The sequence below is a fragment of the Mixophyes fleayi genome, chromosome 5 (genome assembly GCF_038048845.1).
Source record: "Mixophyes fleayi isolate aMixFle1 chromosome 5, aMixFle1.hap1, whole genome shotgun sequence".
Taxonomy (NCBI): Eukaryota; Metazoa; Chordata; class Amphibia; order Anura; family Limnodynastidae; genus Mixophyes; species Mixophyes fleayi.
Window position 1 is genome coordinate 34,253,761 of NC_134406.1, and position 15,812 is coordinate 34,269,572.

The 15,812-nt window shown below is 40.6% G+C and overlaps 1 protein-coding gene across 1 annotated transcript in view; it reads right to left on the reverse strand.

Annotated features, from left to right (window-relative positions):
• Window positions 1-15,169, reverse strand: part of ODAD2 (outer dynein arm docking complex subunit 2) — a 111,458-nt gene extending 96,289 nt beyond the window's left edge. Inside the window, exons 1-3 of the mRNA XM_075212006.1 lie at window positions 15,068-15,169; window positions 9,482-9,733; window positions 6,325-6,482 (exon numbers count right to left, since the gene is read on the reverse strand). Coding sequence (XP_075068107.1) covers window positions 6,325-6,482; window positions 9,482-9,705 — 382 coding nt within the window. The 5' untranslated portion in view covers window positions 9,706-9,733; window positions 15,068-15,169. The remainder of the gene's footprint in view (window positions 1-6,324; window positions 6,483-9,481; window positions 9,734-15,067) is intronic.
• Window positions 15,170-15,812: the final 643 nt, after the last annotated feature.

The following is a 15,812-nucleotide window of genomic DNA, read 5'->3' on the forward strand; positions in this document are numbered from 1 at the left end:
GTTTTCGGTGCTGCAGTTAGAGAATTTAGCTTATTACTTTATAAAGCACCTATGTGACTGTGTGGCTATTTACAATACTATAGGCAAATTTGTTCAACAGCTGCTTCCTAACTCTGCAACAATAATCACTTCTATGTGTATTGACCTATGTAGTGTTACCTACCAATCTGTTTTATTTTACATAGTAGAACAAAAACATACTAGTAGGTTAATTGGCTGCTATCAAGATTGCCCCTAGCCTCTGTCTGTGTGGGTGTTTTAGGGAATTTAGACTGTAAGCTCCAATGGAGCAGGGACTGATGTGAATGAGTTCTCTGTTCAGCGCTGTGGAATCAGTGGCGCTATATAAATAAATGATGATGATGATGATGTAGGCAAGGCCTTTTTGTTATTTTGGTGATATATCACTTTTGGCAAAGAACTCCACTTAAGATGAGCCATTATGCCCCTTGTACAAAATAACCCTGCAAGGACCACGAGATTGGATCACTCAAATTCAGAAAAACCCACAAAGAAATGAATAAGAAACAAATGTATTATGTGTTCTCCAATCTGTTGTAAGTGAATATTTGCTTCTATTGTTTCTTTATATGACATTTGAGAGATGCAGATGTTTGCAAAGGACTTACTGCACTACCTAAAAACAGGATTTTCGAACTTACGTTAAATCCTTTGAATCCATTGGGGGACAATGATGATGGGGTATAGAGAGTTCAGACAGGAGTTTGGCACTTAAGATTTTTTTTCACTAAGACTGAAACTCCCCCCTTCTATGTCTCCTCCCTGCTGGGAATTTTTCTACTAACCAACCTCTACAGGAGAGAAGAGAGAAGAGAGAAGAGAGAGAAGAGAGAGAAGAGAGAGAGAAGAGAGAGAGAGAGAGAGAGAGAGAGACGAGAGAGAAACAGCGTTCCCCCCCCAAAAAACTTTTTACAGGAGAACAAGAGAGTAAAGGGTGGGTGCGCAGTGTCCCCCAAAAGATTCAGAGAAAAGGGTTTAACATAAGCACAAAATCCTGTTTTCTCTTACATCCTAGGGGGGACAATGACTATGGGATTTCCCAAAGCTGCCATATGGATGTGTATGCTCAGCAATTGCAGTGCACAAGACTTTCCAACCAAAGCTAGCATATTTTTTAAGCAAAAACATTGCAGTTATAAAACTTAGTACAACGTATAAACAGAGTACCATGTGGCTGTTCGACACAACTGTTCACCGGTGGCTCCATGTTGTGCCACCCATAAAGTGCTCACAGACCTGGTAGGATATGTTTTTAATTTGGGAGGAACAGGTTTCCCTGTCTTAATGAAATCATGTCAGATCACCAAAGTAATCCATCTTGCAAATGTTTGCTTACAGGCAGACCGAACTCTCTGGGCATCACATGAGAACCCAGAGATCATGAGTTTCCCTAAACTCAAGATTCATACTAGTTCAAATCCCAAGGAGCTGCAGGAGAGATGTATAGTAGTTGTACATGAATAAATCCCTGCAAAGAAAAGTCTGTACTTATGGTAAAGTGCCCCCCTCTACGGAAAGAAGACACCACTGACAACGTTGAAACATTTAGTTCCACCCAACACATGATCTCGTTTATTTCTGCCATTTCAAGGGAGAAACTTTATTGGATAACCCGCAACAGAAGATCTCTCCCTACAGCTGTTAGTAACACTCTTAGTTCTAGCTTGCATATTTCTTTGGAAGATCAAAAACCTTTAACCCAAACTAAAGACTTACAGTGCACAGCATTGAAGGCTGAAAACCATTGTCTAATTTACCAACACCAAATACCAAAGCTCAGCTCCTGTTGGGGCCGTCTACTCTGAGCTATCAAAGGAACGAATGGTGTGTCTTTGGAGACAGTTTGGGGAATGTGAGACTAGTTCCCTTTCGATATAAGGTTGATCTGGAACACCCTAGAATGAGACTGCGCAAATTGCCTTGAAACCTAATAGAGATTTAGTCTGTGCAACAAATGTAACTTGTCTTGAGGTAAGATCACTCTCTGCTTTTGGGCAACAAACAGAAGAATCCACAGACAAGACTCTGGGTAGGAACTAGATTGGATTTCTGATAGCCAATCGAACCATGGGAAGTAACTAGATAAGGAATGACTGCCAAGCCTTGGATCCCAGAAAAGCAGACAAGACTGCCATGGTGTTTGTGAACACCCGTGGACCTGTCGCAAGACCGAAAGGCAGAGCCCGAACTTGAAAATGGTAAGCCCAAACTGTGAATTTGAGAAGACACTGATGGCCTTATCAGACCAGAACATGAAAATAAGTATCATGGATGTCCATGGGTACCATGAGGTCATCCATTTCTATGCTGAATTTGACAGAACTCAGAGATTGCATCTTGCACCTGTCTAACTAAATCTGTGTGTACAGAGTCTTGAACTTCAAACTGGGCTAAAAGCCTTTTGGATTAAAAAGATGTTCAAATAGAACTCCACTGCCTACTCGTGGGCCGGCTTTGGGATGACCACACATCATAACTGATTTCCAAATAGTTTCCTGTAGAGTCTTCTGTCTTATTAGGTCTTCGGAAAAGCCATTGCTGAAGGCTTGAAAGACAGCTATCCCAATCCTTCTTTCCTCTCTGCTGTCCTATCAACAGGCAGTTAACAGTCCTCTTTAGGTCTATCCTCTTGCTTTAACTGCAGTGTGGAAAGACAGAAACCTGGATTTAGATTTATTGACCAGCAGAAAATAACTTTATAGCTACAATAAGCCTGGCATTAAGCGCTGCATCCCCCAAATATTCGGACGCTTACTGAATGTTTTCAACTAAGGCTAGTAATTCAAATCTGGGTCTACGAGATTGCAAACCCTCCAAAAGTTGTTCCAATCCCTTTACCACTGTCCTGTTAAACCATGCAGAGATGGAATCAGTCCAAGAGAAATCACAGCTGCAACATATATTGACCATCCTTGAGTGCACAGCATTTGAAAAAGCGATTTTGGACAATTGTGCTATGGGAGCATCCACCCTGGGTTACCACTAGGGAAAAAGATAAAGAGTCTGCAATTTGTGTGATAGCTGAAACTTGTGATCAGGTTTTTCCCACACTTCTCTAGTAAGTCCCCTAAATGATGGGAATAAAGGAAGGAAATAAACTGTTTCTTCTTCCTTTAAAATAGCATATTGTCAGTCTCTATTGACTCCTCACTGTCTTGAATACTTAGTGCTTGCTGCACAGAAATAAATTATCCACTCTCTGCTGCCTTGTGGAATCCTTCACCATGTATGAGGAATTCTCTTTATTCAAGCCCACAGCTGCCGTGCCCTCCATCCGAGAGGAGAGTCTGAACCTCACAGTACTGGACTGCAAGGAAGTCATAACTGAAGAGGTGGAATGTAGAATCTTCTCTAAGAAGGAGGACACCTTGGTGAGGTTCTGGGCTGACCTCGCTAGACTTTGTGTTCCAAACGACTCATTGGGTGGAATTGTCACAGGGCCAAAGGATCCCTGAATAATAAAGCCCAGATGAATGGTCTCTCTCTCTGAGGTTTCAGCAGGTTCCCTTTGTCTACCCCATGGAAACATGTGGTGAGCTGTGTAAGTTCAGCAATAGACTGAACCAACGATGTAGTCCAGGATGGCTGTCCTAGATTAGCGGCCCCATTGCAGGCATGTAGTGCACTTGACTCTCAGTCTTGCACACTATGCAAAAAGTTATTAGCTTCTGATAACCCTGAGGTAACTCTGAGTTACATTTTGAACACTTAGAAAAGAGAATAGACACCTCTCCTCCAGATTCAACTCTGGAATTGCTCCCTTTATTAGTCATAACAGAAAAAGATAAGACTTAAATGACAGCTTTAGTACACAAGCATAAAAGAAATATATTGTGCAAAAACACAGGCACAACTCCTCCAAGAGTGGAGGCAGAACCCACATCTAGTCCTCTCTCACTCTAATACTTCCCTCAGGAGAGATATAGAGAAGATGGAGGAGCTGCAGATGCCTGTTTCTGACAATTTGGGAGACTTTTTTTTGGTGAAGAACTGTGGCGGTTGTTACCCGGACCCTCTGGGGTCAGTCCCTTGTAGGGAGCTGGGAGGGCGGCAAGAGAAGGCACTAAAAGGTACCTCTTCAGCCTACTCCTGGCATCCAACTCTTCCCATGAGGCTGTCTTGATGCTGCTGGTCATATTTGTGAAGACCTTAAATTAAATAAATAAAATCCTTTGCTGCCAGAAGCAGCCCTGAAGAAAAGCACCCTACTCCTTTGGGCACTCAGAAAAACTGAGTTCCCTGCAGGGAGGGGATATAGAAAAATATAAAGTGCCAAACTTTTGCCTGGACCCTCTATACCCCATCGCTAGTTTCCCCCATGGGATGTTAGGGAAAGTATGTTCACTACTATCTAAATTAACAAATCAAAGAAAATGTGCAACATCAGGTTATTAGCAAGTTATTTCTTGACTACTTGCTGCTGTCAGCAACTGTATACTGAGTTACCCTGCTCCTTCCTCTATTAAATGTAACATGTGACCCTTTGATTTACTGAGAGAAGACCTATGGGAGATATTAAATACTCAGGATGAGCCGTTTAGAAATTTTTTACCAATATATGACAACTGACTGACATAAGTATTTAACCACCTGACCGACTTTCTCTCCTCCCACTCTCTTGTCAATCCTCTTAAGTCGGACTTCCACGCTCTTCCCCAAATAAAAACCGCCCTCACCAAAGTCACTAATGACCTACTCTAAATTAAGGGCCACTTCTCTCGAATTATACTCCTGGCCTCTCCACTGCTTCTGACAATGTAAACACTCTCTTCTTCATGACACCCTCCACTTCTTTAGTCTTTGCAACACTGTCCTCTCCTGGCTCGCCTCCTACCTCTCATGTTGCTCCATCACTGTCACTATTTCCGATTTCTTCTCACCTCCTCCGCCTCTCTCCATAGGGATTCATCAAGGCTCTGTTCTTGGCCCTCTACTCTTCTCTATCTACCTCTCTCAGAGAACTCATACACTCCTTTGGCCTCCACTTCCATCTCTCCTCAGACAAACCCAAATCTGTCTTTCCTCCCACGACCTCTCTCCCTCTTTCCTATCTTGTGTGTCCAACTGCCTCTCTGCCATATCTACCTGGATCATACAATGCTTCCTCAAACAGAACATGTCTAAATCTGAGCTCCTCATTTTCCCCCTGTAATGAGACTACCCTCCCACATCTCCCTCACGGTCGACGACACAACTCTTTCCTCTATTTCCCACACACATTGCCTTGATGTCACCATTGACTCTGCCGTAGTTTCACCCCTCTCATCCAGTTCCTTTCACAATCCTGTCGCCTCCTCCTCCACAACATTGCTGAAATTTCTTCCTTCCTCAATCAGGAAGCTACCAATATCATGGTACACTTAGTCTCATCCATTTCTCCCCCTTACAATTAATTTTAAATGCTGCAGCCAGACTAATCCTCCAGTCACGCCACTCCTCATCCACTGCCCCACTCTGCAAATCTCTCCACTGTCCCATTGCTTTCAGAATTTAGTTCAAATTACTCACCCTCGCCTACAAGGCCCTCACTAATGCTGCTTCTTCCTACATCTCTGACCTCTTCACGAGATAAAACCCAGCTTGACCAGTCCTCTGCACCTCGGACCTTCAACTCCCCTCTCACAAACTCCTCCTACTCCCTTCTTCAAAATTTCTCCTGCACTGCTCCCCTCTTATGGAACTCCTTGCCTTGCCCCACCAGGCTCTCAATCTGCAATACTTCAAATGCTCCCTCAAAACTCACATCTTAATGTTTGTATACCCTACCCCCTCCTAGACTCTCAAGTATATATGCGACCTCTACTTTCCACTGTCCACCAAATCCACTCATGTCCCTTTGTATCTAATGTCTCTCATTACACCCTCCATTTAGACTGTAAGCTCTCATGGGCAGTGTCCTGTCTACCCTATGTCTCATGTCTGTCTACCTCAAATGACCCCGATGTTATGTCTTATGATGACTCTCCTGTTGTTTGTTAACTACCAGGCATGGAATGCGTACTTGTCTTCGTACTTGCTGTTATTGCTAGCTCATTACTATCTATGTATGTGTTATAATGTTTAAGTGCATTCATGTATCTTTTATCATGTTCATTGTATTCATGTTGTTATATTTATTGCATTCATGTATGTCATATCTGTAAGAATGTCCGGCGCTATTGAATACGCAGCACCTTATAAATAAACAATGCTGCTTCTGATCATGATTATGATGAAGACATAAGATCATGTCTTTCTCAGGAAATAATTAGTTTATTCACTTGGAAAAGAGAATAGACACCTCTCCTCGGTAAAGTGACTGACCTTCTAAGCAAGCCTGTGTTTCTTTCAGCTTTTTATCCCGGGCAAGCTGTAAAATACGTGATAAGTGTTTAAAGCTCCTGACTTTCACTGTAGATGAAGACATGAGGAGCAGTGGGTTCCCATCTTGATCTTTGTCTTCAGACTTCACCATGGTGTCACTGAAATGATAGAATGAGTGCCAAGCTGCAGTCAGCGCTGTGTTATATGGAATAAATCACAGCTGAGACTCTGCATTGTGCAATGAATGTGGGATACATCCCACTGCTAGACAAATATGTCTCACACAAACGGCATGCCAAAATGCTTATTTACTGCCCCAAAATTTACCATGTGCTCTCATAACAAATACTTCCTCCTTCTTTTATTGACATTGTGTATTATTTTTGGCCCACAAGCTGTTGCATGAGAACTTCTGGGTGACATAAAAAGAGGGGTACATATAGGACCCAAGTGTCATGAACACATTTATAAATGTATTGAATCAGTTCTGGAGCTACCACCTTTGTTAAAAATAGGGTTAAATAGTAAGAATACATTGTTGCAATATACATATAAAAAGGTAAAGTACAGTGCCCCATCTGTATAATGGCGGTTTACAACACAATCCAAAACTAACATTATAGCAAGGGTGGCATTATAGGAAGGGTGCCATATAATAGAATACGTACATTTTAATGCAAATTTTGCACCGATTTTATACACTTCTGGGGAAAAATATCTATGCAAATATTAATAAATGACACTATGCATATATTAATTACTTTATTTTGACTGTGGCAGATGTTTATGTGTGAATTCAATTTAATATTGTACTACACAAAATCTTGGCAACAAGCAAAATACATTTTACTCTTGTTATACGTGTTTTTCAATCAATCTTATTTCCATGAAACAAAACCCAAATTATAATAACCAATGTATCATTCTGTGCAACCAGAAATTTGTACTGATTTCAAAAGCAGAATTTTGCTGCTAACTGGAGCAAGTTATTAGTGTGCCTGAGTATACAATCCAATGACATGCACATATTAATATACCCACCTGTGGAAAGCCTGGAAGTTTAGCAATGTTTCATATATACCACCAAACATGTGTTTTTACAATGGGCACCACTTGTTAAACATGACCTGATATAATAAACATAATTCAGCTTCTGATCTAGGAAATCAACACACTTACAATTAATATATTATTTTGTATATCTTTTGATTAGGAAAACGAAAGCAGGAACTGTACTTGTGACTGACTATCCACAACAGGAACCAAGCTATAAATGTTTCCATTGCTTTACTTAATTTAAAGCAAATAAACAAAAATTTTTGGAGGTGCAAATTATTATAAATTTCTTGTTTTTGTAAATGCACCAAGATTTCCACCAAAGTGTACAGCGATTGAGGAGGAGCAGACGTTTGTACTAGCCGATGGGGGGGAGCTGGGAGAAGTACCAAGGTACGGCATAGGAGTCTGGTGTGTCTAGTTTTGTGGAGCATTTTAGGGTGCAGGATTAGGGCGTTCCTTGCTGTGCAGATGTGAATACGGCCACTTCCACTCTGCCAAAGGATTTGAGATCAGAGGGTAAATGTATCAATCTGAGAGTTTTCCGAAGGGTGTGAAAAGTGGAGATGTTGCCTATAGCAACCAATCAGATTCTAGCGATCATTTTGTAGAATGTTCTAAATAAATGATAGCTGGAATCTGATTGGTTTTTCAAACCCGCCGGAAAGCTCTCAGCTCGATACATTTACCCCCAGGTCTCATCCTTTACTAAGATGCAGGCAAACATATTTGCTAGGCGCACTTTGACGAGTGTAAAACAAAGAACATGCGATAAAAGATAGTCCCATCACTATCATGAATAACATAAGCTGTAAACCAAGCAGTATTTTAGGATAAAAACTTTTATTTATGAAAAGGGTAATTCTAAAGTGGTGGCTGATTGGACGTTGATGTGACATTTACATATTTACACCTCCTCACATAACTAGGGCACTTCTAGTATGCAGACAGTTCTCCCAAGACTGGAGAGTCTGGGTGTAGCAGTGTTTTGCAGGGTGTATACAGCGGCCTTGGTAAAAGAGATCCACGGCCAGCACCGGACATGCTCCTAACCCTGCCCCATTCCACATGCAGACTATCACATGTACAATTATGTCGCAATCAGTTGCAGCTTTCCTTTCTCTCATGAAAATAACAGAATAAAACAAAAGGTTATTATACGAAAACATAATCTAAAAAAAAGACAATAAAAAATACTGAAATGTTTGATTTGTTTGTTGAAAAAAAAAAAAAAGTTGCTCATGTATTATAAAGGATACTGCACACCCAACTGTGAAACAGAACGATATAAGAAGTTACCCCGGAGTTCTGTGCTCTGCACAAAAGCTTTTAGCCTGTGCTCTTGTGCTTCCAAATAGGAATAGAGGATGGAGACTAAAGGGTGTATTGTCTCATATATTATATTGGAGTTTCTACATAAGTTAATCTATTTGCAATACATAACGTATATGATGAGGGGACGCTGTGTTACCATAAATGCACAGCAACCCATAAACTCCTGTTAGGACAGCTCCCCAGTTAAGGATACAGTGATAGAAAAATACATTAAACAGTTAAATCTGTAAATTCTAAATTTGTGGTTCTAAAGTGGAGGGGATTAAACTTACATTTTGCATAGTGCACCTCTTGAGAATCCCTATGTGGCTAGGGGGCCTGGAATGCTGAATTCGGTGACATGGAGGTTTGCACAGGGTAGGACCCACGTTCTCCATATGCAGAGGAGCTTGTTTCCTCTTAGTAAACAGGGAGGTACTAAAATATTGGTAAAAGTGAATATATAATTCAAGTTTCTCCATTAAACAAATCCATCAGACATAATTCTCTGCCATATATAATATACCTGAGGTTCAGGAGGTGAATAGGTAAATTAACACAAGTTTTTTTGTCTGTCTGTTTTAAATCAGGTACTAAATAATAAGCGGGGTCAACTTAAGCTCAACTAAACATAGTAAATGTATCCTACAGTCTCTATCTCCCACCACAGCCAAGGGTTAAGTTGGATAGAATGCCACAGACATTTTAGCTCAGAAAAAAAGCCAGTAATTTAGGCTCGTTAGTATGCTTTTTAAGTATTGCTCCTTTTTTCTTGGTCTAGCCTCACCTAATATCATAACCAGACCCAAATGCCGATGGCTCCAAATTGGTTTTCCATTCCAGAGGTTCTCTGAAGACAAACTCGGCCTCTTCTGGATGCCGGGAGCTGAAAGCCTCCACATACTTTATGATGTCGTTTAGCAGAGCTTCATTCAGAGGTGTGAATTCCAGCTTGCCAGTTCCATAACCAGCGCTTGTCCACTGAGCGGCTCTCGTCAGTGCCACGCCCATTGGAACAGCTGCTTTACAGGGATGTCACCTTTTAAAAGAAGTGTAAAGGCAGAGTGAAACAAATTGCCAAGTTATATAAAAAAAGATAAACCAATGTAATTGTCTCTCACTTATTGACTCCTGGAAAATAGCTGTACGATTCTGACACTATTATAAGCGTTTACATGATACTAAAGCTACTAAATTATTCAAATTAAGATGCCTTTCCTTCATAATTAAAGCACTCAATCACTTTTTTAAATTAAGATACTACACGGACAGAGAAAATGACAGACAGGTGCAAAGTGACAAGTAAACATGAGAATGTAGTCTACTTATAAACTATAAGTATAAATATATGAACACTAATGATAAGATCAATCAAGTTGTATATCTGGCCAATAAACCATAAGTTCTTATTAGATAGCTGGGAATACTCAGTGTTACAGATGTGTGGATAGATTACTATGCGCCATATACTGTATAGCACATATGCACAGTGGCTTAGTGGTTAGCACTTCTGCCTCACAGCACTGAGGTCATGAGTTCAATTTCCGACCATGGCCTTATCTGTGCGGAGTTTGTATGTTCTCTCCGTGTTCGCGTGGGTTTCCTCCGGGTGCTCTGGTTTCCTCCCACACTCCAAAAACATACTACTATTGACCCTAGTCTCTCTCTTTCTGTGTGTGTATGTTAGGGAATTTAGACTGTAAGTTCCAATGGGGCAGGGACTGATCTGAATGAGTTCTCTGTACAGTGCTGCGGATCAGTGGCGCTATATAACTAAATGGTGATGAAATATAATTGGTCATGTCACAATGGGAAGGTATAGTGCCCTATGACTGTATAGAATGTAACAGAATTGTATTTTGATCATGTCCAGTGATCAAGTCATGATGAGTGTGAGTAGCATCCTATGTTTATACACAGTGTACTAGCAAAGTCTATTTTTGCATAATTAAGCTCCCCATAGAGACTGACTTGCCCAGGAACAATGTATCCCTTCAAATTAATTTCAAATACTGGCAATGATGACATTTTTGGAGTGCTATGCCGCCTCAATATCTGCTTCATACGCTCACTGGGCAGAATTCATCAAATGTCACTTGTAAAATGTTTGCTAATGAAAGAAAACTTTTATTTAATGGGATGCCAAGTTAAATTTATAAAGAGCTAAAGATGGAGGGAAGTCAAGATTTGGAATTTGTTGGCTGAATGAGAATGTTGCTAAAAACTATAAGGGGCTCATGAAGAGTTGGATGCAAATAGCTTTTTCTGCGTAAAATATGCTTTTCTACTTCTGCGCATGCCCACAAAGCACTAATTACCATTGTGGTCATATGTAGACTGAGTCGCTTGTGAATCCTTCGATTAGGGCTGCTTATGGACCCTTGCCATTGAAGAGGCAGATGGTGGAGGGAGGAGACGTGTAAGAACATGCTGGAGATTATGCTAGTTATGTAGAATGAGACGCAGATGCTCCTGCCAGGAGAGCAGAAACCTTACGGTTGCTCAATCACTAGTGTAAGTTTCGAACTCATAGTGATGACAATCAGCTTAGATGAGTCCAGCTCAACATACCTGCGCAAGATGTGTCTTTTTTTAATGCAATTTCCGTCTGGCTTGTAGACGGAAATTGCATCCAACGCTACGAGGCCCTAAGTCAGGTTTGGACAAAGCAAATGAGCTAAGGGCCTGATTCATTAAGGATCTTAACTTAAGAAACTTCTTATTTCAGTCTCCTGGACAAAACCATGTTACAATGCAAGGGGTGCAAACTAGTATTCTGTTTTACACATAAGTTAAATACTGACTGTTTTTTCATGTAGCACACAAATACTTGATAGCTTATTTGTACACTGAAATTTAAAGTTGATATTTGTGTGCTACATGAAAAAACAGTCAGTATTTAACTTATTTGCAAAACAGAATAGTAAGTTCCACCCCTTGCATTGTAAGATGGTTTTGTCCAGGAGACTGAAATAAGAAGTTTATTAAGTTAAGATCCTTAATTAATCAGGCCCTAGGTCAATAAAGTGTCTAATAATTACTAATAAGTGCCTAATATTTGGAAATCAATTAGATAATTATCAATGAGTGCAGGTAAAAGCCGCAGATAAGAACATGAAGCGTGCAGAATCGACAACGCTGGCACTCTGTGTGCCATATACAGGGTTAGGAAAAAGAGTATTTGAATAAGGTTCAAAGAAAGAAGTTTTAGAGCACTCCAGTCCACATCTGCATGACATTTATAAAACGTAACTAGATCTCAAAAATAAAATATTCACCAGAACGTAAAAAAGATGAAATATATACACAAGGACACGTGTGAATTAACAATGATTATACCCTTTAGTGGGAGCTTCTCATGTTTATTATTAGTACCTGCCTTGTACAATTATATGTCATTACTCATATGTACCTGATGTATTCCTATCTGGGACTCTATTATTCTAGTATCTGCAGGACTCCATATAATAACTGTATAAGCACGGCTATCTACTACGTCATGGGTAGGAGATAAATGTAGATGGATTAAGAGGTAATGAATGGACAAATAAAGGCTGTAGCAATGTATCTGAGGTTTATGTGGCTGTATAATACTAATTAGTTTCTCCATTTATAATTAATTGGTAGAGATAAATTTCTCAAAAACATTAAGTTCAATCATTTGACAAATGTTGTCAGCTAACTCATGTATCGTCCCTCTGTCCTATGTCTAAAACACCACTATGTTGTCTGTCTGTTTGGTCACTTAATGGTCACATATCACACACAGATCGCAGGGTTCATCTCATAACCCCACAATCTTATGTCTAAACAGCCTGTCCAGCAATCATAGAATCAGTATCTCTAATGCTCTATTTGCTGTTGAGCAAATCATTCAGTGTTCGTATAGTATCATGAATAGACAGGCAGCTGGCACTTAAATGGTGTTATCGCCATCATATTAATGGTGTGATGGTCTAGGGCTGCAATAAGATTCCCCTTATGTTCGCAATTCAGCAGTTGTATTACTAGTATATGGAATCACGATCTATTTTTTAAAAAATTCAGGATTGAGGTATTACAATGGCACTTGCTGACCCCTTGTTCTTTGCTACTGACTCAGAAATTAACTGTACCAGTGAGTCTTTGTCACATGTGCCATCACTAAGCACTCCTGATACATAACAAAGCGGAGTAACAATTGTAGCAGCTGGATGGGTAAGTGTGTGTTGTTACTACCAGTTACAATAACTGAACTTCCATTCTCTTCTGAGTGTGGAGGATATTTTTGCTTTTGTGATTAACTGCCAACTTGGAGTACGTGTGAGTAGCCTGGTGTGTTAGTTTACTATCATGCTCGCTGCTGAAAGCAGAGCCTGGACTTACGCACCCCATGTGTGGAGCCAGTTGCTGCTACCAAGGAGGCAGTGGAGATCAGCAAAGGAGGAACTGAGATGGCAACAGCAATGACAGCAATGGCAGCTGAACCTACTGCATCCAGCAGTTGAACTGTGATGTTATTAGGTCCTAAAGAGTCAATATAATCCACATATAATCAATTATGTAACTAAGCGCCAAATATAAGCATATAATACATGAGTATCTGCTTCTTTCTTTTTCCCTTCATCAATTTTAGCAGAGCCAGACATTACACTGGACCTCATCTTTCCGACATCGTCACAAACCAAGGTCTATTTCTAGTTTACAGAGATTCATCTCAAGAGCAGAGAGTAGGTGTGCACCCTAGTGCTCTGTTCCCGGACAGTGGGACACAGCCCTAAATTCAGGAGCATCCCGCTGAAATCAGGACCACTCAGAGGTATGTTGTTCCTAGCCTCATCCCAGCCCCTGCCCCATAAGCCTATCGTAACTAGAATAATATCACAGTCAGATTAGTGACAGCTCTCCTTTCTATCATTTAAAGAAGAAAATAGAGATAAAGAAAAGGTAAGTATGACAAAACAGATTCTAACAAAATAAATATACATATTGTATATAATAAGGCGAATGGGCCTAAAGATGAGCTCATGTATATGTACATACACTACTATTTTCTTTTGTCCCCATAATGTACAATATGTTTCTCAGCATCTATTTACCAAATATCCATCTTCCTATTGATGTTTTCCACTTTCAATATAATTATGCCCCCAAGATCCCCTTTAAATGGTTACCAACTATGTCTATAAATGTTTAGCAAGTACCCTTTATGTCTGAAACTCTTCACCAAGCACTACTTATGATATTGCAGTTGATATTAGGCAAGTAGCCCAATATTGCAAAGTCTGAAAACAACTGCAATATCCAAAAACAATCAGATTATCTTTGATCAGTTCATTAGACATCCGGGTTTAGAACCAATGCATTATGCCTATTATGTCGATAGCCAGTGGTAGGCTGGGCTGGGGGCAGGGGGGCAGGGGGCATCTGCCCCCGGACCTGTCCCATAGCGGGCTACCTTCGGCTGGGTCACTGGGCCACCTGCATTTTTTTCCTTTAAAATGCTCCTAATAGGCTGCTGAGTCGAATCTATATACCCAGGTTAAAATTTGCCAGCCCTCCGGTCAATAGCCAATGCTTATATCTAGATTTGCATTGCTTAAGAGAGACACAGAAAAAAAACATGTTTATTTTGGGCTACAAATAGAAGAGGTTGACAGCCACTAACCACATGTACTACAACCTGCTGCAAAACATCTTTAGAAGCAGTGAGATAAATCACTACATTTATTAGTCCAGCCTTTTTAAATCTTGCCACATATGAACTAAGCTTGTTGCATTGCCTTTAGTCCAGAATGACACTGCTATACATGCTATGCAGCTATGCAACATGTTCATTTCATATATATCCATTAAATGGCTGACCTGGTAACCCTTCCAATCAATGCTCTAGCTTGGGATGACTGACAATTACAACTTTAATATCATAAATGCCAACCCCAGACATACTGTATGATACTATTTCGTTCCTGCACGCATTACCCACTTGTTTTACAATTGCAAAATCCTGAGCTGAATTAGCAAGCACTGATAAATTAACCGAACCCTGAATAGTGCAATTGCAAATGCAGCAACAACATAACATACTATCCCACTCTGAAAAGGAATTGCATGCTATGCCTGCTGCATAGTTTTTTTTACAGCCAACAAAGTAGGCAACACAGTGCAATGCACATTTTATATATATATATATATATATATATATATATATATATATATATATATATATATATATATATATATATATAGTGATAAAGTATATATGGGTGGTACAATAGCATACATATGTCCTCCTCATGCCACAACAGACTGGAGTTAAAGTATATAAATGACGTCTATATAATGACATCTTCGCTACAGTGCCGATATAAGCACATTAAACAACGTTACATACCAGTGTAGGATACACAGACACCGGGACAGTACCGGGGTCACACTGCGAGCCGTGCTCTCTCCTCATACACTGAGCAACCACCGCTTGTTACTCGTTACCATGGAGACGGGCAGCCGCGCCTGCGCACTGCTTGTTTCCCGCTGCCTAGCGACGTTAGCAAACAACTGAGGCTGAGATACGGTTACAGCAGTCAGTACAGTAGCAACAGCAGCCTGAAGCCAAGGGCATGCTGGGAATTGTAGTTCCACCACAGCTGGTGAGCAGGAGCCTGCATATTGGAACGCTAGTTATTAATACACTCCTGTATAGAATACATGGGTCTGCTGCAGACAGTGGCCGGACTCTTATGATTAAATGCCCTCCCATAGGCCACAGTGACACGCCTATGGGATCATCATCATCATCATTTATTTATATAGCGCCACTAATTCCGCAGCGCTGTACAGAGAACTCATTCACATCAGTCCCTGCCCCATTGGGGCTTACAGTCTAAATTCCCTAATATAGACACACACTCACACACAGACACACACAGACAGACAGAGACTAGGGTCAATTTTGATACCAGCCAATTAACCTACCAGTATGTTTTTGGAGTGTGGGGGGAAACCGGAGCACCCGGAGGAAACCCACGCAAATACAGGGAGAACATACAAACTCCACACAGTCATGGTCGGGAATCGAACTCGTGACCCCAGTGCTGTGAGGCAGAAGTGCTAACCACTAGGCCACTAACACCAATGAA